At 36.6% G+C, this 26,260-nt stretch overlaps 1 protein-coding gene across 2 annotated transcripts in view; it reads right to left on the bottom strand.

Moving 5' to 3' along the window:
* rsrc1 (arginine and serine rich coiled-coil 1) overlaps positions 1-26,260 on the bottom strand; it is a 236,644-nt gene that overhangs the window by 77,799 nt on the left and 132,585 nt on the right. For both annotated transcript variants that reach the window (XM_003218172.3, XM_062976711.1), the window contains one exon: positions 23,833-23,884. In XM_003218172.3, coding sequence (XP_003218220.1) covers positions 23,833-23,884 — 52 coding nt within the window. The remainder of the gene's footprint in view (positions 1-23,832; positions 23,885-26,260) is intronic.

The following is a 26,260-nucleotide window of genomic DNA, read 5'->3' as shown; positions in this document are numbered from 1 at the left end:
TTTCTCTAGGAGTAAAAGCAACTAAATAGATTAGCATACTTACAGTTACAAAACACAAAGTAAGGCGGAAATTCAATAAAGAACAAAAAAGGGAAATAATCTCAACAACCAACAATCTGATTAACAGAACTGGAATTTAGTACACGACAATAACTATTAGTCACTTTGGCTAGTATTAAAGAATACTAAAAATGCCAATAGTAACAATCCAGGTACAATATAGCACCAGCATGGCGTATTGATTTAAGCATTTGTCTACAATTCTAAAGAACAGGGTTCAAATCCCCACTCGGCCATGAAAACCCATTGGGTTACCATGGGCAAGTCAAAAGATCCATCTGAACTGTAGAATGAATGTAGTTGGCACCACTTGAACTCTCAGGGATCAATGCTATGGAATCATAGAAGTTGTAGTTTTACAAGTTATTTAGCCTTCCCTGCCAAAGAGTGTTGGTATGTCACCAAACTACAAACACCAGGATTTCATAGCATTGAGCCATGGCAATTCAAGTGGTATCAAACTGCACTAATTCTACAGTATAGATGCACCCCATTGTCTTAGTTTCAGAAGAAGGCAAAGGCAAACCCCCTCCGAATAAATATTGGCAAGAAAACTATGTGATAGGTTCATCTTACAGTCAACACAAGAGGGAAATTACTTGAAGTCACACAACAACAACAGCAACAACATAAAGTATAAGTACATTGCAGTTCTTGGTCTTGGGTTTCCTTTTCTTCGTTGTTTTTATGGGAGGGCGCTTCCAGACAGCACAAAAATGTGGGTTTAAAATGGAAGACAAAAAATCCTGGGACCTGAGAGCAGGTCCACACGCAGACCTGTCAGTTCTGGGATTGGGTCTCCTGCCGTCTTCACAGGTTTCCTCTGTTTCCGAACAAGATGGATGGCAGATGGGGGACATCGGGTGGAAGGTTTTTTTTATTTTAAAAAATCAATCTGTTATGCACTGGACTGTATATGCGCACAAGCGAATGTCGTAATATAGATAAGATCAGATTTGTATGTGTGCATATGACGTTCAGCACATAACAGAGTGAATTTTTTTAAAAAAAGTTTTGGCTGGATTTCTCCCTTCTCCCAATTGTTTATTCAAGCTCTGTTTAATATTACAAAGTTTAAAGAGTTTGAGAGAGTTCTAACTGCTCTACATTAGTGCTTCCTATAAATCAGCAGTGTGATCGTTTCACAGTCCAATCAGCCATTCAGCTGTTTCGGGCTTTAAAAAAGCGGAAGTGTTCTGCAGCATTCTCCATAGGGGGCAGAGAAGGAAATCACGTGTTTTTTGTGAGTGCAGGGATATACAGGAATGCAAACATGCGCATTTTCCGGCCATAATCGGGATAAAAGGGGACCCTTTTATCCCATGTTTTTTGTCCGTTGCAGTGAAACAGAGCAGATTTACCACTGTAGCCACCTCCGTTTTAACCTAGTCACACCTATTTTTTAGGTGCTGTGTAGATGGGCCCGGAGTGCGAACTCTGCTTGACACATGGAAAATTAGTGGACTGCAAAAGCAATCTCTTTTACCAATGTTGATGGTTTCTTCTGTTTTTATGAATAGGAGAACACCGCTTGCCTCTCAAACTGGAAAGAACAGTTTTCACAAACAAAGCATTTCCCACAGTGAAGGATCTTGTTGCTCCATTTGTAACAAAAAGTCATGTTTTGAAAAGTATACTCACATACTAAATAAACTGTGTTTTTACTATCATATTTACTCTAATCTAATGCACATCTTTTTTGGCTAAATTGCTTAGCCAAAATTGAGGTGCACATTAGATTAGAAGGTGCATTACAATCCCTAGGCAGCAAGGACTGAACTTTTTATGCATTTAATTTCTGTCAATGTTGTTACTGTTAATGTTGTTTCATTTTAAGCAAATCTATCTATATTTGTTAGTAGCTAATGTTTTTGTCGTCAATGTTTTCAATACATTGCAATGTTTTGGTGCTAAATTTGTAAATACAGTAATTACTACATAATGTTACCGTGTATTGAACTGCTTTTTCTGTCAATTTGTTGTAAAACATGATGTTTTGGTGCTTAATTTGTAAAATTATAACGTCATTTGATGTTTAATAGGCTTTTCCTTTGTTTCAACTCAATATACTTCGCAGTTGCATTGCATTTTAACATTGGTATTTTCAGTATTTTTATACCACAAAATTAAGATTGCTATTTATTCTTATTCATTGCATGCATCTCCATGTGTTAATCATGCTGAAATCCAGGACACATACGCCTGACTGAATGTAATACTTCTGAATAATAAAGTATTAGATGTAAAAATGTATTCAGCTACACTTATTTAGATTTTATATTGCATTTCTTTGCAGACACATGTAAAATATTTTATTGCTATGGAGTAAGCACTAGCATCTTAAAAGCTGGCTTTTATAGCAAGCCTCACAACGTAGTCTTGATGTGAAGAAGGCCAAACTAAGTACGTTCTTCCATTATATTTAAATCTAGATAATCTGAATTGTTTGTTTGTTATGATATATCAGCCCATGTTTGATCACCAAACTAGGTGTATTATTTAACGGGACCCGCAAAAATTGTAGTAAGATTTTATTCTTGATTAGTTGGCCATTTAGTACCTTTTGATATCTCTGAAAGAAAAATTTCAGAATTCTGTGTTTCCAGAGTCCTGTATTGTTCTGGAATGCATATTGAGGAATCCATTTTTATCATCATTTTAAAATACAGATATCTTTGGGCATATCTAGAAACAAGCTGCATATTTTTTCCTAGAAAAATGTTGATGTTGTTCCATTATTCATGGAATCTGCCGTGAAACAAATTCTAATAATTTCAAGTGTAACCAGGTGAAATTTGTTTTATGTAAAATGTAACTGTTGATTTTAGTTAAAGCCATGAATTTCACAAGGTTTTCTTAGTCAAGGAATGCTCAGGGGTGGTTTTGCCAGTTCCTTCCATGGAAATATAGACTAAAACATCTAGTATTCACTGGCAGTCTACCATTCAAGTGCTAACCAGAGATGACCTAGCTTAGCTTCTAAGATCAGACACAATCTGTTGCCTTTAGAGAATTTAGGCCTTGGGAAAATGTACTACCCTGTTTCCCCGAAAATAAGACATCCCCGAAAAGTAAGACCTAGTAGAAGTTTTGCTGAATTGCTAAATATAAGGCCTCCCCCGAAAGTAAGACCTAGCAAAGTTTTTATTTGGAAGCATGCCCAGTGCCTGCTAAACAGAACACCAGTGCATGCAGGATTGGTAAATGTACATACCAGTTGTACATGGAAATAATGGTAGTAACAAGAAATTCTTGATAGGATTCACAGTTTGTCTGGTTATGCTGGTTTGTGATGACAACTACTGTACAGTATATAATAAATGTTCATTTTTTGTTCAACAATAAATGTGAATTCTTCTTCATGGAAAAATAAGACATCCCCTGAAAATAAGACCTAGTGCATCTTTGGGAGCAAAAATTAATATAAGACACTGTCTTATTTTCGGGGAAACACGGTACTACTAAATATACTTAGCATTAACTGTACCTCTTTTGGTAAAGAGTAAGGAATGAAGCGAAACAACATTCTTTAAGGTACCCCCACAAAATGAGGCAATTTGGGTGGCTATAAGGAAGAAGTTATTTTTTGTGATAGCACCTTGTCTGTGAAATATTTTAACTAATTATGATTGCCTTGACTTGAGCCATGATCAACATTTTGGTATTAAGAGGAGAAGGTTTCCTGAGAAACACAACGTCTTGGCTAGAGTTTACCACATACTACATGGGATTTACAGAAGTTCCTAGAGCATCTTTCAGTATAAAACAAAATATCTGGGCGAGCTTCATTTTTGTAATACAAGACTCCACTGCAAACACAAGCAGATACCACTAATAGAATAAAAATATGATACCATTATTCACCAGAATTTTAAATATAAAAACCCTTGATATAAATTAATCTGAAACAATCGAGGATAAAAATTAATGCATCTCACAATAATTCTAATCTATTAAAGAACGACAAGGATGCAATTTTAAACAAAAAGCTGTCACTCAGATTACTTTAAAAACTGTTTATGGTTCAATTGGAAAAGGAAGAAAAACATTAAGCTCATTGCTTCAAGTACTACATGCTTCACCACTCCATTAAAGAAAGTAATTTAATCAATTTGTATTTTCTCAGGAAAATCTCATTCAAAGAAATTTTACTGCCATCTATCTAAATAGTAAATAATTATTATTGTCTCAAAATGAGTTTGTTTGCCAACGGCAAATTCACTGTTATTATTGTAGAGCTCTGTTTGAGAAAATAAGAAGTTAAAAAGGTTATAAAGATACCATTAACATCATGAGATCGCCTTGTCAGGGCTCAAAAGTGCTTAGTAATTGAGGCTTTTATTCACAGTGTATTAAGACCCATATAAATGGCACTGTTAATATGATGCTTTAGGCTTTATTTTGTTGGACCTGGCCTAATGACCTACAACAGCTGAATACTGTAAATTTATCTTCTGTAGAGCACATCCGATTTTATCATCTGCTTCTCAGTGGAGCTTTTGTAAAAAATGTCAATAGCATATGGCTTACAGGCAAAAGTTTCAAAATGTCTTCAATAATGCAAAATTTTAAAATAAACTAATTTGTCTAAACAGTGCTCATCTCCTCTGCAATTATGGGGGCAGCAAAAGGGCCAATGCATTTGCATCAATGACAGAAGTATTATTCTCTCACTGCCCCACATAAGGTGAGGAAAAATTGTAGACATGAACAAGACCTTTGGGCAGCCTCTTCTTTGTATACTCAATTGAATTATGTGTCAATAAAGGTGAGCATTCTCAGTTGTGGGACTTCAACTGTGCAATACTCTCACCGTGGAGATGCAACTGGCACAAGCACTGAAAAGTGTTGCATCTTTTGTTTATTAAGACTGATTGTGCCTCTTCTCATTGGCTGCTTTTATCTACTTTATTATATTTGCTTATCATCCCTTCATTCTGACAGGTTTTGGTGTTTGTGTTGTTTTAATTAAATTTGTATACTGCCCAGATATGTTTAGGACAAAGGATAATTTAGAAATGTTTAAATACAAATATCTACTCCAAGCAATGCAGAAAAAAAATGCTAAGATCCCAGGCAAACCACTGTCTAAAGCACGCATAGACAAACTTCGGCCCTTCAAGTGTTTTGGACTTGAACTTCCACAATTCTTAACAGCCAGTAGGGAATTGATGGGGGTTGAAATTGAAAACACCCGGAGGGCTGAAGTTTGCCCATACCTGGTCTAAAGCAATGTTTCTAAAACTTTGCTCCTCCTGTTATGAACTTCAGCTCCCAGAAATCCCAGCCAACTTACCAGCTGTTAGGAACTGTGGAAGCTGAAGTCCAAAAGCATCTGGAGGAGCAGAGTTTGAGAAAAACTGGTCTAAAGTATCAACCTGTTTCATTGATTTCTAATAAGCCAAAAAAGACAAAGGATGTCTGCCCTCAGGGTCTTCTGAGGACAAGGCGGAGACAGAAGACTTTTACACTGCAATATGAACAAGAGATTAAATATGGTATAGTGGTTTGAGCACTGGATTACGATTTGGGAGAACACAGTTCAAATCCCTGCATGGTTATGGAAACCCATGAGTAACCTTGGGCAACACACACTTTCTCAGCCCTAGTGGATCGCAAAGGCAAACCCTGTCCAAACAAATCTTGCCAAGAGAACTGCACATTAGGGCTGCCTTAGGGTTGATTTAAGTTGGAAATGACTTGGAAGGCACACAACAGCAAAGTACATATGTCCCCTCCCACAGTTTTGAAGTCAGAGTTTAAGAGGCATTTCATTATTTGTTGCAAAGACACTGCAATTCAAGAGCTGAGAGCTATTAGCATTATTTGGCAATAGCAGCAATATATCTGGAATCTATGTGGCAAGTCACAAACAACTAGTAGTACATCATTAATGAACCCTGAAAGTAACACCGAAGTCCAGGAGGTATGTTCTGATCCTTTCCCATGATTTATATACATATGAAAAAATTATCGTTCAAGGGGTAATTTAAGATAATGTAACTGATTTTGCTAAAACCTTTCTCAAATATTTTTTTTGGAAAAGGTTACTTTTGTGTAACTAAGGCATTGCTTGTGTCATTGTTCAATTTCTATTACAATTTGTCATTATCTGTTCAAGACAAAAAGGATAATAGACCCAAACATAATGCTACAACTTGCTCCTCTTATCCGGATACTAAAAAAAAAAAAAGGGGGGGGGGGAATCAGAGAACCAGGTCAGTAATAGTAATGGAAAATGAATTGCAAGTTCAAGACATGAAATTTGGGAGAATAGCTTGAAAATGAAGATATGGGGAAGAGAAAAACAAATCTATAGAATGATGGCATGTAGCAGAAGATTAAAGATTACCACAATGGTGAGGGTAAGTAGGGAACACAATGGTGAGGATAAGTAGAGAACACTGGGCAACCCTTCAACATGTTTGCGAAAGCCATAATGCAAGTACCAGATGTCACTCAATATCCATGTCCCTGCCACATCCTTACAACCTTCGGGTTCATGCTAAACACAGCCTCTGAGTTAAGAAATTGATTCACATGACTATATGACGTGAAAGCAGTTCATTTTCACTAACAAGGCTGGATGAAGCACAATGATATTAAGTTATTGTCATGACTAGAAAATTTGGCATTTTATAATTACAAAATGCAACCTTAATATATCATAACCATTTTCTGATCTGCGAATCAAAACAAATCAGAAGATATTTGAAATGTTTTCAGATGGATAAATGCTACTGTAACCCACTTTGGTTCAAAGCCTACTCAAGTACATTTTTGCTAAAGCCCTAAGACATCTATTTAAGATGCAACTTACACACTTTCACCCAACTATAAAATGGAAAATGTGACAAATAATATTTGGTGTCTTTGTAAAGAATGATTTTTATGAAAATGCCATCTCTGTAAAAAAAAAAAAAAAGAGAGAGAGAGAGAGAGAGAGAGAGAGAGAATTTCCACTTTTTGTATCGAATTATCAAAAAGCCTGACTACAATTGTAAAATCACACCATAATTCTTATTTCAATATAATATAAATACTGTAAATAATTAATTAATAAACAAATATGCATAATGTGATAATATATAAGAACAGCAGCCACAATCTGGCGCAATTAGATGCTAAACAGAGAAGTCCTATGGCTGTCTAGTCAGATGTATGGACAAATTTACAACCTAAACATATTCATTACAACATCAATCCCAAGTTCACATGTGACCTGTTTCTATTTAAGAGAATGCAGATGCAATTCTGGATTTGTTTACTTGGAGAAACCTACTTTTGAGTAGACATACATAGGATTTCGCTGATATCACAAAAACAGAAACTATACATTGATTGAACCTGAGACCATGGTATATAGAATTCAAGCATGGTTGTTAAGAATAAGCACTGAAAAATATATTTTGAAAGAGAGATAAGATACCCACATATATGAAGGCTTTAGAATATATTTAAGCTAGTGGCTTATACATTAAGTCTCTTCCCAGTGTTTCATTTTTAATGTAAAAATTTCAATGAGCAATATGAGTTTTGAGAAAATATGCCTTTGAAAAATGTTCAGTGTAATATTTAAAGATTTATTCAGCCAACTCTTTATAATCAACTCTAAATCTGAAGGGACATAAATGCATTTCATCAGAGATGAAAATCTTCACTGACTGCTAAAATGAGAATCAAAAATTATTACAATCTAGTAATTTGGCTTGCAGCATGCATTAATCAGAAATCATAATAAATCCACATGCTTCTTAGACAGCACATTAGTCAAACAGTTTTGTATGATAACGACATTGACTAATGGGCTCCAACTTAGAAGGGTCAATCATAAACTCATCAAATGCTTCATTTAATTTCTTAATTTGGACAAACACAATTTGTTTATGGGAAAGATATCAGGTGTTCATGAATGAATAATGGCTAGGAAACGAAACTCCATTAATCAGCTCGTGATTACAAATGACTCCAAGATTGTTTATTCTAATTTCATTCATTTGGGTCAACAAAGAAAATATGAGCAAATGAAACTATTTGGGGGAAATTGCACTTATTCCTCGATATTTAATAAGGTAGTAATAAATACAGTTTCAGTAACTGTTACACAATGATTTTATTGCTTGAGTTATAAGCATCATTGTTCAACTGAGTAATTAATACAGATTATTTATAATGAAAGTATTTAGACATAAAGACAAAGGTTTCTTAAAATGCAGAATAAGTGTATAACTATATTATAACATATGCTCTAAAAATAAAGACTGGCTTTTCATCATACACTGACTGCCGAGAACCAAAATAATATCAGAATCTGAAGCAAGGTCAGTCAATGGTTGTCAATTGCAGACTGGGTTTTTTCTGTATTCAGAATCAAATGGTTATCCTCACATTCCTGAGAATCCATACCTGGTTTAGGTATTCCATTATTCCTGATCCTGCAGGACATTCCATTCTCACAAGACGGGAGGAAAAGATGGACCCTAGATGCTAAAAATGTCTTCATATAAATCTAAAGGATAGTTACTGAAATGTTGAAATATTTTAATATATTGTTGATATCCAAGGATCTATAAGACTTGCAGACATGGACTGGCATGGACAGGCAGAAAATTATCTGACAAAACTCACAAGAACACATTTAATACTGGAAAATAAATCAATAATATTAGATAAATAAAATAATTATTAGTTTGCAAACTATTATTCTTACCTTTTTAGGGAATGTTATGCTGTATGAAAATTATTATTGGACTGAGAAATGATATTTATATTTTGAATGACATGGCTAAAGTAAAAATGATCATGTTGAAGAAACAGTATTTGGCAACAGAATATGTAGCAGTCAGCAGCTAGCTTCACTAAAGGAAATGTTGGGCTTCCACAAAAATATACAAGCACTTTGCAATTTCTTTTGAGAGATAGTTGTGTTAGTATATTTATCATAAAAAGGCACTAGCATCTTTGAGAATAGCTGGGGAGGGGGGGGGGGAGAATTCCTGTATTAGTTTTCAGGAACTCAGTCCACTTCATCAGACAAAACAGATCAAGTGGACAGAATCCATAAAAATGTTCGCTAGAAATTTCCTCCTTCCAATTTGTCTCAAAGGTATCATTATCATATACAGTATGTACTAATGTATAAGTCACCTTGTGTATAAATTGACAACAGGTTTGAGGGCCAAAATTAAAGACTTTTATATGACTAATAGATAAGTCGATGGCCATTCTTCAAAGAGAGGAAGCCACCTAAGGGCTTGCCAGTGCTGACTCATTTTTCTGCCCAGTCATTCAAAAAGGCCAAGAATGGCACCACATTGGTGAGAATAGAGGGGGGTCAGTGATAAAGTATTATTATTATTCTTTTAGATTCCTGACATGGACTAACCTCTTGGTTTTCACCACTGTATTCAGAGAATGGAATGATTCCTTTTTTTGATGAGAGTTAAGGTATAGGACTTACACTGACTTGTGAATAAGTTGACCTAGGTTGTTGGGATCATTTTTTTGACTAAGATTTCTAGACATATACAGGAGTATATGCAGTAGATTCTCTTTCAGCCTTTTTTTTTTTTGCAGGGGGAGGGGAATGACTCGTGTCTTTTGATTTTTAGAATCTTTTCCAACTTCGACCTACATTTCCAATACACTAGGGAGATCTCGTTAGTTTCCTTTACCCTTGGGAATGTTAACATTTTTGAGAAAAATGTCTACTCCAGGTAAAGATACCATAACCCTATAATTTTACTTTGCCACTAAGGTTATATGGCTGGTTTGGTCAAACTGTAGCACAGGGGTGCAGAAGTGTGATGGACTAAATGTCCGTTTTCATCTGGTGGCCTACAATTTCTATTGTAAGCTACAGAAATCCATTTTAAATTAGAAATTAGAACCAAGTATAACCACGGTTCTATGTCTTGGTGTTCAGAGGACAGGGAGTTTGGAGTTATTTTACTGCATTCAGGAGCATTTCTCCAGAAGTAGCAATTACATCTTTTCAAGCATTTTATTTTGATTTAAAGAAATATTTTTAAAACCTGGAAGGGGATATGTTAGCCCCAGGGAGAAAGAAACGTTTACCCCCTTTTCAGTGGTGAGGTCTCGATCTCGAACAGTGATCTCATGCTTAGGTGTGGCTAAGGAGCAGGGTAACAGCACTAAACATTATGAAAAAATTTCGACAGTGGCCACCAATCAATCTCTCTCATACAGAGACCAATGCAATGCTGATCTCAATGGATACTTGCGGCAGCATAATGTTTTTTCCAGGAAAGTGCAAAGCAAGAAGTTAAAAAAATATTAAAGCCTAAAGGAAGTGCTTTCACTATTTAAATGGTTGTATATTGTGTATTTCTACAACTCCAGAAAAAGAATTGGATATGGGTATTATTAGTTTTTGCTGGTATAGACAATCCCACAATTCTCCCTCCCACTTGAAAGTGCAATACCTTTCTACCATCACCTCCCAAAAAATGAAAGTAGGAGGAGAACGATATAAAAGAATCAAAAGAAACTCTTTTCTTCCTTTTCTGAACTTTGCTCATGTTAAGCCTGGTGATGCAGATTGCTGTTGAGTCTGTTACCAACTTGTTAGTAAGCTAAAGCTGATGTTTCCTAGCCTCTGAGCATCCAGAGCCAGTGGCACCATCAGATAGAACTGTGTATTCAAAGGTAGCTTCTTGGTATCATCCAATGATGACACTGTTGGCTTTATTACATGAAGGGGTTATTAAGTTTGGTATCCATCGTGCATATTTTAACAATGCATTTTTCCTGTTTATAACCAAGACAGTCATAGTAGAGTGTGCCAAAGGATGTCCCACCTATCCTTGAGAAGACTTGTAGACACAAAAATGAAAATTAGGCAAAGCTGATTGACGCATACCTACTCCAAATGTCAAGCATAGGAAGGCATCAACAGATCCTTCCTATGCCATGTTGACAGAGAAAGTTCCAAGTACCGCAAGTTATCAGAAATTTATTTTTGTATTCCTAGACACAAGAAAAGGATCACTAACGTTAATGTGTTTATCAGAATTCTAGGTTTCCAGCCAAGTCTGCAAAACAAATAAAAAGGGCAAGTGCTAAGCATGATAAAAGATCATGATAAAATAGTTCCTGTATAGTCAACCCTTCACATTTGCAGGTTTGTCTGCTGTGAATGTGATTATTCAGTTTGATTAGGAATCTCTAGATCCTCCAGCGCAATTCTGGCAGAGGTTGACCATAGAATCATACTGGAGATCACCTAAAGCAGTGGACTCAACCTGTGGGTCTCCAGATGTTTTGGCTTTTAACTCCCAGAAATCCTAACAGCTGGTAAACTGGCTGGGATTTCTGAGAGTTGTATGCCAAACACCTGGGGACCCACAGGCTGAGAACCACTGACCTAGAGAGATCTCTCAGATATTGTTTTTCACTTTTTATTGTATATGCAGCAAACGTGGAGGGTTAAAACTGCAATTGTTCTGGAGGACCTAGACATTGCTAACCAAAATACCTGTGTCTATTGTAAAGTGCAGTTCTCTGGGTATCACAGTACTACATCTCTCATCATTCTCTACTCAGTCCATTGGGACTCATTCTATATAGAAGTAGCTAACTCCACAGGTCACTTTTCAGATCTTAGCACACAACACAGACTACATCAATCTCACTATGAAGTAGGGAATAAGAATGGTTTTCTGTGTGGCATATTCAGAATATATGGATAGTTAAAAAATTGCATATAAGCCACTTTTCAAAAGGTAAAGTTCTTACAGTTTTTGACATACAAAGGTTCTGGCTCAAAATAACCTTAGCCAACCCAAAACAGTCATAAGAGGAAAGAACTCTTAAAATGTATTACAGTGTTCCCTCACTACTTCTCGGTTCACTTTTTTGCAGATTCGCTGTTTTGCGGTTTTTCAATAAACTCTAAAAGACTATTATAAATCATAAAAAATTATAATTTGCAGCCTAAGGAAGGAGGAAGGAGAAGCCAAAGGGAGAGAAAAGGAGCCTAAGCAGCAACAGGAGGAGAAGGAGGCGATTTATCAACATAAGATTGGTTAATAAAGACTTAAAATAGTGTATAACTACTAAAATAATGTATAAATATTAAAATAAATATAGTGTCCCTACTTCACGGATTTTCAGTTATTGCGGGTGGTCCTGAACCAAGTGAGGGAACACTGTACATAAGAAAAGTTAACATGGATTTGACACATACACATTTGATACACTATTTGCTTTCTATAGTTTTAAGACACTAATTTTGATATTTTGTGGATACAGTCCCTAAATATTTATAAATAACTGCATACCTATAAAAAACATTGTAGTGAACAGAACTAAGCATATTAAAAGCATTTTATGGACAAACACACTATGAAAGGTCAGTCAAATCTGTTAATTATAGCTTCCTAAGACACTAAAGTGGAACCCCAGTGGCGAAGTGTGTTAAAGCACTGAGCTGCTGGACTTGCAGACCGAAAGGTCGCAGGTTCAAATCCCGGGAGCAGAGTGAGCGCCCGCTGTTAGCTCCAGCTTCTGCCAAACTAGCAGTTCGAAAACATGCCAATGTGAGTAGATCAATAGGTACTACTCCAGCGGGAAGGTAACGGCGCTCCATGCAGTCATGCCGGCCACATGACCTTGGAGGTGTCTACGGACAACGCCAGCTCTTCGGCTTAGAAATGGAGATGAGTACCAACCCCCCGAGTCAGACATGACTGGACTTAACGTCAGGGGAAACCTTTACCTTTACTAAGATACTAAAACTGAAAACTGATATGCATCCAGGGATAGAAACAAAAGTTATCATTTCATGCTTTAGGGAAACATATTCAAATTGAAGTTATAATCTCTGTGCACTAAAGTTGTAAGCAAGATCTATTGAACTCAGCAGGACTTATTTCTAAAGAAGAATCATTCTTTGGATAGAGTTGCTATAAACAACAACGTCAACTACTGTAGAAGTGAGAATCTGGTCAGAAATGACAGAACAGATTATATTAAATATAATATCTGAAGTCACGCAAAATATATTTCCCACAGAAAAGCAATTCACTTTTTCATAATTTATGAGTTTTTAAAAATCAACAATATTGCTGTTCCTGTGTGCTGGTTTAGCAGCCTATATATATATATATATATAATTAATTTTCTTGGAAAACTTTGCTAAATACAAATAAATATAAATAGCTTAAGGTAAACACAAATTTGTCTTTGACTTGAGATCAATGACAAGCATGCAAGATTCAGCTGCACATAATTAGCACACATTTGCATCAGAATCATTCATACCATATGCTACATTAGCAAAAATCCTGCTAGTTATAATGTAAACATGAGGTATATTTACTTAGAGTTAGTATGGAAAATTACCTTCCGAACAGCAATGCCGAAATGTTTAAGACTACTTCTGAAACCAATTAATAATTTAAAATATACTATACAATAAACCAGCCCTTCTACTGTTACTTTTTGGAAAATAACATTTTAGAATCTACATACTGATATACAAAAATAATATTTAGATGTATTTTATTAATAATCTTGAATGCGCATTAGATTTCTAAGTATCAGGATTTCGATTTATAATTATTTTGCCAGCCTGACTGACTTATACTGTATCTATTGCATGCAGATAAAATTCAGACACATGTATGATGAAACAGTTCCCTGAATGAACCACCATGACTATGGCTCTCATCAATTTCAGACACTACAGCTCATTCTCCTGTCATTAAATTATGGCCAAAATATATCCACAGTGCTGATCAACACCTGTTTCAATTGAGGCCTTCCGCGTTCGGCGAGCAGGAAGCCAATGGTTCCTACCGCTGCTGCCGTTGCCGCGGGGGCACCTCGATGGCGCCCCCAGGGAAATGAGCCACAAGCGGGCGCTTACATTGGCCGCTATCATTGGGGCGGCACTGCCCATCAGGTTCTCTTTCTCCCAGCACACTATTGATCAAGAATGTTCAGCTTGATGTTTCTGTGATATTTTTCTTAAGCAGATGCTTGCCTGAGACATCACTATTTCCTTAAGAAGTTCTTTTGTTTTAGGGAACTCCCTGACATCAAACTTAAGATACTTTAAAATGATTCTGAATGCAATGGTAATTTGTTCTAGGGGTGGGCATCAAGCAAGAACTCACAGTTATCTCCTCCTTCAAAAGGGCTCTTATTGAAATACTTGTTTTGCCTAGGTTTGCTCCTTTGAAGCTAGAATCAATTTTTCAGACCTAGAACCTGGGACTTTGGCCAGAGAAACCTATCAGTTAATTCTCTGCTCTTGGCTCCATGGACTGCTGGATCTCCTTGTATTTGAACTGTTATAGTCAGCTGTGCCAACACTCCCTAGCTTCTCATAAGAGGGGTCCATGAAGCCCAAATAGAATTTTAAGGTCTCTAAAAAGTGTCTTTCACTGAGTACTTTCCCTGTACACTGCAGCTTCCCAAGACTGCTTCCCCTTTCTCTGATTTGTGTGTGGATTATGCAAAGCTTTACATGATACTTAAAAAACATTTATCTCATCTCTCCAAATTCTAAAGCTTCATCAATCTGTTTTCATTTGTGAAAGTTTGCTCCGCTTGGTTACTATTTTCCCATCTTAAAGCAACTCTGTCATTTATGAAGCTTTATCACAGTATATCAGAATTACTAATGCAATTATTGTGTATATATTTATTACCATGTGTTCACTAAAATTTCTGTTTTAGAGAGCTCTGTGTGAATGTGGATACAATTGCCAAGGATTCAATGTGGATTCCAATTTGCCAAGGATGCACTGTTTTTCAAGATCACAAGATTTGTTGTAGACATGAGTACAGAAAACATGTGTGACTGTATTCATACGCTCTGAGACAATACCAGGTAACATTTCCCATAATAACCAGTTTACTCAATATGAATTCAGCAATTAGCATTGTCAGGAGTTTGCTCTGAGAAGAAAAGGAAGATGACACACCCAAATGCTCATAGGTCCTCGTCACCTACAAATTGACAGCTGTTGACCTATGTTAAAAATAGTAGATTTTTACAATGCACCTTTATAATAGATCACCCTTGTTGCTTACAGAAACAGCAACAGGCTCCTCTCAACCACTTTGCCCCTAACACCTTTCAATCATTCTACAGGTTGATTATTTGAGGTCACTACACAACATTCAACGAGAGAATGTGCGGGGTTAGATTTATATGTGTACAACTGATTTCCTCTAAGAGCCCCTAACTGAATAATACTCGGAGATGTAAACAGCAACACCAAAAGTTTATTGACTCAAAAACTATTTTAAACATCAAGTGTGTAAGCAGACTCTACTTATTTCAACATAATGAATTGTTTCTCCTTTACTGTTTTTCTGAATTCTCCTTATAGAGTCTTCACCATCCATTCCTTTCTTACAACTCCTAATATACTCAAACACCTTTTTGGTTATACCTATTTTAAATATTATTTTCCAGTTTGTCATGATAAGAAGTACAATTGCCAACAATTGGCAACAGCATTATAGTCACTTATTGTAAGATGCATGTGATATTGCAGAACTGATGCCTGACTATTCTTATTTTCTTTCTACACACCCCATTCACTTTTTCTTTTGGTTCTGTCATTTCAGACTGCAAGGAAGAGGTATCTTGCTTTTACTGATAACGAGGAGGCATACATGCCAAAATATGTACCTCTGTATGTATATGCATGGCACACAATTTATCAAGATGCACACCACACAAACTCTATTGTATCAATCTGTATTTTCATTCTTAAGACTGTTTTTCAGAAGACTTATTGGTACATGATTCAATGCATTTAAATATTTAAACCATGTAGAAGCCCAGACACAATAGCATGAATATGGTCTTTCATACACACACACAATATGAGCATAGCACTAAAGACAGAAAACAATGAGATCTCACTACTTTGGTTGACATCAAGGCTAAGAACACAGAATGTTATAGGTGTTATAGGTAAAGGTAAAGGTTTCCCCTGACATTGAGTCCAGTCATGTGTGACTCTGGGGGTTGGTGCTCATCTCCATTTCTAAGCCGAAGAGAGCTGGCGTTGTCCGTAGACATCTCCAAGGTCATGTGGCCGGCATGACTGCATGGAGCGCCGTTACCTTCCCGCCAGAGCGGTACCTATTGATCTACTCACATTGGCATGTTTTCGAACTGCTAGGTTGGCAGAAGCTGGAGCTAACAGCAGCCGCTCCTGCAGCTCCCGGGGTTTGAATAGTGTTATATCTATGGCTAAATAACAGAATGAAAAAAGTTGTTGATTTTTCTTTCTAATAGTGAATTGTAGCCTTGTTTCAAATTATTTTGCACATCTGTTAGAATCAAGAAAAGAGATGTCTGTTGTAATGTGATATTAAAATTTATTCCCATCTAATTCATTAATGATGCACTATAAATATATGATACCCATCTAGTATAGCATGATATCCCACACTGGCCAGCCACATATCCACTAGTAGCCCACAAAAATACCAGTGTTTATACCAGTGTTACCCAGCATTAGGTAATGACAGACATTCTGTCTCTAGCCAGAAGACTAGTATATGTTGATAGCCGAAGAAAATTAAATCAAAGGAAATGAGTATTATTATTATTGTTATGGCCTGCAAATCTATACTATATAGATCCAAAAACATGGGCTGAGGACATATAATGCAGTAATCTTCCTGGAACTGAGCAAGTTGTCAATGCCCAGTGTCTCTGCTGGAACTAAGCAAGTCGAGAGCCCTACACAGCACTCAAAACTATCACAGCACAGGAAAAGCAGGGAATAAAATGTATATAAATATGTAATAGAGGAACTGTAGGTTCTCACTGCTTGCCAACTGAAAGATTTATAGGGTATTAATTAATGAATTAGATGGGAATAAATGTTAATATCACATTACAACAGAAATCTCTTTTCTTGATTCTAACAGATGTGCAAAATAATTTGCAACAAGGCTACAATTCACTATTAGAAAGAAAAATCAACAACTTTTTTCATTCTGTTATTTAGCCATAGATATAACACTATTCAAACCCCGGGAGCGGCGGGAGCAGCCACTGTTAGCTCCAGCTTCTGCCAACCTAGCAGTTCGAAAACATGCCAATGTGAGTAGATCAATAGGTACCACTCTGGCGGGAAGGTAACGGCGCTCCATGCAGTCATGCCGGCCACATGACCTTGGAGATGTCTATGGGCAACGCCAGCTCTTTGGCTTAGAAATGGAAATGAGCACCAACCCCCAGAGTCAGACATGACTGGACTCGACGTCAGGGGAAACCTTTACCTTTACCTATACCACTATATAATAGAATTATGTATAGGTAATATACATGATTATGCTATTGCAGAGAATGCATTCACCTCCATTTCATTCCCAAACTATAATCCCTGGTTATTTATTTTAACTTTGCAAGTGACATTAGGCAAAAGACAGCTATGCCCGACAGCATCTATTGTACCTTTATTGTAGCTGCCTACTGAAATGGAAAAGAAAGCATCTCTGAGTCCCAGACTGTGAAATGCTTACCCAAAGTTTATGCGCCATGCCCTTCTTTCCCAGTACGAAAAGTTGTATTTCCCAGTTGTATTTCTCTTACAAATTTCCATTTGAAGTTATTCAGAGAGGTCTTTCTGGTAAGGCCACGTGCTCCTGAGGTTCATCCACCAATTACACAAAGCAAGGAACTGAGAATGGCATCTACTATATGGAAATCTGTTCCTCTTGAAATTTGACAAGTTCCAACTATACTTTATTTTCAATCATGTTAAATACCTGTTTATTTCTCAAGTCTTCCCTGATTAATCCAACCTATTATTTATTTTTCACATAATAAAAATGCATGTTAACTTGTATATTGTTTATTTGTGTACTATGAATATGATTTACTCATATATGCGGATTTGAATGTCTTTGGATATAAGTGTTATAGAAGTATCTGTAAACAAATAAATAAATCAACAACTGAGAGACTATGAAACAACTGACCTTCAACTAATGTAACAACTAACCAACTGGTCTTCTATTTGAGAAAGTTCAGGTCTTCTCTGGCACTTCCGGTGATATGAGTAATGCCAATCCATTAGACCAAGTTCCTAACATCACCTATTCATTCTGGTTTGGATTATGCCCTGGTGTGAAGAAGTGTATAATTATATTTTGTTTATAGATGACATGTGTATTTGATTTTGTTTGAACAGTCAGGTTTGGCTAAGTTTAAAATGGTGAGTATTTGAGTTGATGATGTATGGGGGAAGGTAGCCATCTTAAGGCAGGTTACCATAGCAACAGGGGCGGAGCCAACCGCCGTTTGGAAAGGAAAAGGGGGAATGTTTTGGAGACCCAGGCAGTCTGTGATTTCCATTCACAGTGAAGGAACTGATTCTTGTGTAGAGGATCAGGGTGACTCAAAAGAATTTGAGTCAGGTCTAAAATAAAAGGATTTATTTTATGCAGTCTGTGATTTTCTAGTCACAGTGGAGGAACTGATTCTTCTGAGGAGAATCAGGCTGGCTTAAATAGAAGGATTTGAGTCAGATTTAGGTTGGACCAGACTAGGCAAGTTAGGTGACTTGTCTAGGGTCATTTATAGAGCCTGTGGATTAGGGAAAATTAATCCCAGGGGATCCAGGAGGATCAGGGTTTAGTGTAATCCAGAGAAAGAAATATTTTGAAAGTTTGACCACCTCATATCCGTTTGTAACCATTAAGTGAAGTGCCTTTAACAAGTTATATGAAACCATCAAGCTCTGTACCTGCAATAAACTTATTTTGATTTTATTCTAACTAAGCCTCTGTCATACTCTTATATTAAGTTAAGTAACAACAACATCTGAAGTAAAACAAATAGAGACAGCTTAAAAGAACCAGTGCCATCTGCCTGACGTCTCCTCCATTGGTGGCAGCGAAGAAGATAGTCAAACAAATAATTAATTAACATCATCTCTCATAAAACATCTTTATTAATTGGTGGTATCTGTGTGTGTGTAGGATCAGAGGGATTCCATCTCTGTCACACATTCCTGTCAGACACCTCACCTCTGCACATATTGGTGGCAAGCGGAGGGGATCAAAAGGATTCCATTCCCTGTCACCCTCAGATCCTTTACACCTGGATTCTGAAAAAAACTACCATAGTCACCCTGATGGATTATGTATGCCAGGTAAGGGAATGGACGAAAAACAAAGCACAGTGTGACCTTGTTTGTTCACTGAATCATTCACCAGCTTAAAAAAGCAAAACGATCACAGGAAGCAGGATATTAAACTGAATTAGTCCTTACCAAGGACAGCACAGTCTCCTTTCCATGTTCAACAGTTGTCATTCCAAAGGATCTCTGAGCCTTTTAGGATAGCTTTCTAGTGGACTTCTGGTGGAGCCCTGGTGGAACATGAGACCTCAGTGGAAACCTAGCAAAGTCCCATAAAGTACCAAATATATACAGGGAATGGGCACAGTAAATGGCACATTTGTTGATGGCAGTGAGTGCAGTATTTGCTACTATATCTTATTTGGTATTACTTGTTTGTTGTTTGTCATCTTCTAGTCATTTTTGGCATATGGCAAATCTAAGGTGAACCTATCACAATAGTTTGTTAGCAAGATTTGTTCAGAGGGGAATTGCCATTGCCTTCCTCCAAGGTTGATTGTGTGTGACTTACTCAAGGTTACTCATTGGATTTCCATTATTTCTATAGCCTGCCATAAATTAGAAGAACCTCTCCTACTGTTTATTATATTTTCATACTGAGACAAAAGTAAGACATATCAATGAACCTTCAAAATAACAAAACCAAGACTAAATTATCATATACTATTCCTTTTTAATGTGGATTTTCAGATTCAGAAAAAAACAAAGATTTTCCTCTTTGTTCCCACCTGGTCTTTAACATGAACTTGCAAAGCCACTGACCATGGGAAACAAAAAGACATACTATTTAAGCAAGTAATTTTCATTAAAAGGGGGGAGCAAAATTCTCTGAAGTAATGAGTGATCCTATTAGTTCCACCAGACTAAAATCATGCATTCTACGTATGTGGTCTTCTCTGCCACATCTGTCATGAGCAATTTTAGAACCACAGATTGTAGGCTACTTATGAGGAAAGACTGAACCATTGGAAATTTGTCATTCTTGAGAAATATTTCATGAAAGACAGAAGTCAATAATACAAGAAATGTCCTACTGCATATAGAGAAGCTAATATGAATACGTTTGTATTTTTACGTCCAATTAATTTATGTGACAAAATTTTTAAAGATGGTGATGGAAAATTAACAGAACAAACTGAGTATATAATCACAGGATAATGAGTTAAACGGCCAAACATCCAGATAAGCTGTCAAACAGCACCATTAAATATAAAACATTCATTATTCTTCTGTCATTTCTACCACATATTGCTACTGTCATATTAACATCTTTATTCTCAAGTCTGCTTTAAACTATCAACAATTCTGTCTTTAAAATACAGTATTTTGCATGCTCTTTTAGAAACAGATTTGAAATGCAGATTCATCATGCAGATCAGACAGCCATTTCAACTCCGGACCTTTTGAAAGCACACATCAATCAACTTTTGTAATTGTCTTCATAAGCAAGAGAAGAAAATGTTACGAGTATAGCAGATTTTTGCTACATTATTAGATGAGTAGCAGAAATTAATCATTCCAAAATATTCATATCTACTTAAGGTATGTTTTTAAACTGGCTTTTATTAAATTCAATTAAATTAAAATATAAATAACTCAAAATATTAAGTTTAATTTATTCCAGTATCTATATTTTGTGTTGTTGTGAGATATCTTTGCATATTAATCTCTCCATAATATTTAAGACAATCAGGATGCTTTTAACAAACAAATAAGCATGAAACCTTTTACAGTTCTCTGTCATTCAGTAATGAATTCTGGAAAAGAAATCACAGACACCCAAGTGGTTTGGCAACTGTAAGTAACAGAAGCAGTGCTAAATCCTCTGTTTACACTGGGGATTAGCTGAGTAGATTGTGAGTAGCAAACTGAGCTGTCCATGGTCAAGGGAACCTGTTCCTTGTCAGCCCACAGGGCACAAGGACAAAACATGGTCCTGGTAGGAAGTGACCCATAAACATATTCCAACGAAGGATTTATACAAAGCCAGTCTGCCTTATAGAAACTCCATATGACCATTAACTGGGCTGCAAGGCTTGCCAGGAGGCCTAATTACAGGTCTACAGAGCCCAATAACAAAAGCTGAAGAGCTTTAGCCTAGGGATGATCTGCTTTATACTGACTTGAGAGAGTCCATATAGAGTGACAAAAAGAAAGAGGTTTAGCGTTAAAATTCTCCCAAGAGAGGCAGCATTGTAAATAAGCCTGGAAACCCCACATGCAACATACTTCAGATGGGCTTAAACATGCCACCCTCTCAGAATTAACATTCAGTCACTGCCTGCTTAACATCTGCTCAGACGTGGCAAGTTGCTGTGATATTGTTATTCTATTCTAACATGGCTTTTTTCTTCTGTAGACCAACTGAGAAAATAAGTAAATACAACAGTTCAAATATAAAATTATTGCTGGCAGTAATAATCCTTACTGAATCACAGTATTGGTGAGCACAAAAAGGTTTGCACAAACCACTCACAGAAAGAACGTTCATGTTAGTTTAGTTATTGCTTAAACTGCAAGCCTAACTACAATCTATCATTAACTCAAAACCTCTAGGTAATATTTGAGCAATATAGAATCGTAATAAATATAATACAAACTGTGTTAACATAATATTAGTAGTTCAGGCATCCTGAAGCTATTTCATATGAGAATTCCATATCGGCTAAATAATAATGAAAAATTGTAATGTTACTTGAATGCATCAAGAAAAACAGTACATGCAACTGTCCTATCCACAACATTGTTTAATGTCCCTTAAAACACTGCTGGCATGGACTTTTAAAAACTGAATGCTTTAAGGATGTCTAAAGTTTATTTTTTCTAGGCATTCAGACATATTAATAGTACCACACACAACTACCAGCAACTATCAACACCTGTAAGGTTTATCAAAGGAAAAACAAATCAGTGACAAAATTTTGCCAACTGAAAAAATATGCCAGGGTAAAGTATGAACTGGAATGCAGTCCTTGTATGTTACTGCATAAACCCTGGAAGTCTTTATTGTTTAAAAAAAGAAAACTTGAAAATTAAAATACAAATATTAAATTGTTCTGTAATCATACCAATTCAATTTCCAATAAGCCTTTACTGGAATAAATATATATCAAGACAGTGTAAAATGCAGAGTATATTATACAATAGAAAAACAACAGAAAAACTTTACGTTGTCAAACATTCAATTTGCATACCTAAAAAAGAAATACACGGAAATACAAAGTAAGTTTTCATTTCACACAAAAGATTAAAAAGGGAAGTGATACCAAAGGTTATCAATTCTCATTTCTGTTCTAGGACATAATTTACAGTAACTCTTAATTAAGAACTGCAATTTTTTAAAATTTGAAAACACTTTTAATTAAGAGTTCCTAAGTGAACTCCAAACTCAATCTATACATTTTTCAATGTATACATGAAAATCTCAAGCAGAGTCATTTGACATCTTTATTCTCATCTTTTTTGGGCTGAGAGAAGTCATTTCAATTTGGTAATATCTAAAATAAACCTATATTTCAAATAAACCTTGAGCTCTAACTCTTTTAGTATGTGCATTTAATTGGTTTAGACAGATTACACTGGAATAAATATTTTAAGCAGTATTTCTATAGTTTTTCTGACATTTTAATTATTGTATGTATTATTCTGAATATTTTATCTGTTTTGTTTATCCAGCAAGATGCTCAGAGAATATCTGTTAATGGACAACCATTAATAAATATATAAATAAAACATTTTAACATTTTATAAATAAAACGTATCTTCCAATCCCATAATTCATTCAAGAATAATTGGGATCTCAAAGTTTAACTCTGATTTTATGTTTTTTAGATTAAAAAGTGTCACAAGAACTTCAAATGTGCTTTGAAATCTACCAACTACTGATCACAATGACATAAAACTCATAGTACTCATATATTTTCTAGGTGTTAAATTTTAAAAAATGAAGTATGACAGCTCAGAGCAGTATAAACAAATTGTGCTTTTCAAGGTCTGTACTGTCACATCTACTTTATAATTATGTGCTTCAGAGATATATTAAAAGAAGAGGAGAACAATGTATACATTTGAAACTATGACATAAGTGACATGGTACTGGAAAATATGGGCATTTACTGGAAACAGGAATACAAAATGTGTGGGTTTGGACAAAAGGTTAAAGTAGAGTAGAAGTCCCCTAATTATATTCTGATTATGTTATTTTATTTTATCAGGTTTAATTATGGAACTGAAGTAAGAAAATGAAAACACAGTCAGTATATATAATAAAAGAGAAAAAAGTGTCTGTCAACTTTTAGGTTAAAGTATGCAAAGTGATTCAATAGGACAGGTGAACATAGTATAAAAGTGTTGCACTATGTAATCTGATAAATTTTAATTATCTATTAACCTTATGATATACACACTTATTTTTTGTTATGAATAGGAAATTGTTTTTACACAACTAAAAAGGCATAGCCATTAACTATCAGAGTACCAGCGTATAAGTATTGATTAATAATGCAAGGTATCTATACTGAATTCCATATTTCTGTGGCAGATCTGCTAATTTATTTACAATGCTGTCAAAACAAACATTAGAACAATTTTATGCCTTTTCTTCATATTTTCTATTTCTTATACTTACCAGCAGCTTCAAGAACCAACTGCAATCTAGCTTTGGCCTGTTCTGCAGCAGACTAATGGAGAGGGGAAACAAAAGAAAATATTACAAACTGAAATCTAAGTTTGGGTGAATTAATCTCAGCACAAAACGCTTGCATTTGTTATTCATTTACTTGCATTAACTACATCATTATATTTTCAGGATAAAATCACAATAATTATACAAGCCATATTTCAACACAGCTTTAAATCAATGAAGCAGCTGGCTATTAAGCTATAATGTTAACAGTTTCTAACATATAGCTATTAACATTTCTCTTACAGACTAAATAGAACATCCTATGCAGGGCTTTTGTATTGTTCACTTCTACACACAAATGTCAAGTAGACATGTTCTGCTTGATACTCCTATGACTTTTCAAGGACTCATTATGCTGAATATTTCATCCAAATGGGTCTAGTGAATTCATCAGCAAGCTTTACAGTTATATGATAGCGTAAGTTCTCTTATGGGTCAAGTAACTGGTTTAAAATAGTAGGTAAAGACTTAGTTCTTGCAATAAAGGAAGATGAGCAGTAGAATACCTCAAAGATCTGGAACCAGTCATTTCACAAATACACTGATGTGATCTGAGGTAGCCATGATTACACAAGAAAAAGATGTTAGGGTAATGGAAAATGGAACAATATATAAACCTGTGATACAATTTAATACCGTTCTGGTGATCACTCCTGAAAAAGGGCATGTAGAACTGGAAAGGGTGAGGAAAAAGGCAACCAAAATGACCAAGAGCCTGAAACAAGTCTTTCATGATGAAGTGTCTCATTTTTGACAGTTTATCTCAACGATAAAGGGAGACATGGTCTGATGTGGAAAACCATCAGGTAAGGAGAATCTTTTCTCCCCTTTTCTCAATGTTATAACCTGAAGTCATCCACTGAATTGATGCCTTTTATCATGACAGATAAAAGGGAGTTCACATAATGCACAGTTAAATTATGAGGTTTGCTCCCATAAGTAATGTCATCTGGGTTTCTGGCTTGACTAGCATTAAAAGAGGATGGATACTTTCACAGATATTCAAACTATCAGCCGTTACTAGTCATGCTTCATATGCATTTTCCAATAAGAGAGACAATATGGCTCTGTATACCATTTAATGAACATTTAATTTCTTTAAAAAACTGTATGATGTTATACCCCCATAAGTATGATAGTATAAATCAGTGGTTCCCAAACTTATTTGGCCTGCTGTCTCCTTTCCAGAAAAAATATGACTCAGCGACCCCTGGAAAGGGGGTGTGGCTTAGAGGGGGTGTGGCTCCTGCTCAAGAGGGCAGGGTTGAACCTCTCCCCTAGTCCAAGATGCAAGGCTGCGAGGAGAGGTGGGCGGGGCCACAAATGGGCGGCCAGGACTGGGATGGGCAGAGTTACGAGCTCTGAGGCAGGGCTGAGCTTCTATCCCTGTCCTGCAGCACCTGCCAGGACACAGGGGGTGGGGCTAGAGGGGGCAGGACCTCTTCCAAGTGCCTTTCAGGGCTGAACCTCTATACCCCACCCCCGTGTTCTAACAAGCACCTCAGGGGAGGTATACAGAGGCTCAGCCCTGTCTCACGCTCTTGGGAATAGGCCCCGACCCCGACCCCACCCTAGCCCCGCCCTTTAGTCCTAAAAGGCCTCTCAGGAGAGGTATAGAGGCTCAGCCCTGTCTCGGGCTCTTGGAAGGAGGCCCCGCCCCCTTCCCTAGCTCCGCCCTCTGTGTCCCAACAAGCGCCTCAGGAGAGGTATAGATTCCCAGCCCTGTCTCGGGCTCTTGGGAAGAAGCCACACCCATTCCTCTAGCTCCGCCCACTGTGTGTCCTAACAGGCGCCTCAGGTGCTCAGTCCTGTCTCTGGCACTTGGGAAGAGGCCCCGCCCCTCCTCTGGCCCCGCCCCCATGTCCTAATAAATGCTACCATCGCCCCCCTGGATTGCTCCAGCGCCCACTTTGGGAATCACGGTAGCGCCCACTGGTATAAATGAAAGGAGAGAAAAATACAAGAAACATTCCATCCAAATTCCATTGAACTATATTCCACTAGAATAGCATACCCCCATTCCAAATGTCAAACTGTTAAAAGTACAGCAGAAACACAGAAAAAAAATATTCTACAGTGGCGAGAGTTGCGAAGAATACTTTAAAAACACAAGGAGAATACTGGGACAGGAAGAACATTTTATTATATTGGGAGGGGAAAGTCAGTAACAACAGCTATAGGTAAAGGTAAAGGTTTTCCCCTGACATTAAGTCTAGTCATGTTCGACTCTAAGGGTTGGTGCTCATCAACATTTCTGAGCCGAACAGCCAGCATTGTCCGTAAATACTTCCAAGGTCCTGGGGCGGGCATGGCTGCATGGAGCACCATTACCGTCCTGATGGAGTGGTAACTATTGATCTACTCACATGTG

Source organism: Anolis carolinensis, chromosome 3 (genome assembly GCF_035594765.1).
Source record: "Anolis carolinensis isolate JA03-04 chromosome 3, rAnoCar3.1.pri, whole genome shotgun sequence".
Taxonomy (NCBI): Eukaryota; Metazoa; Chordata; class Lepidosauria; order Squamata; family Dactyloidae; genus Anolis; species Anolis carolinensis.
Note: the sequence above shows the minus strand (reverse complement) of the source record. Positions and strands in the feature narration are given on the sequence as shown.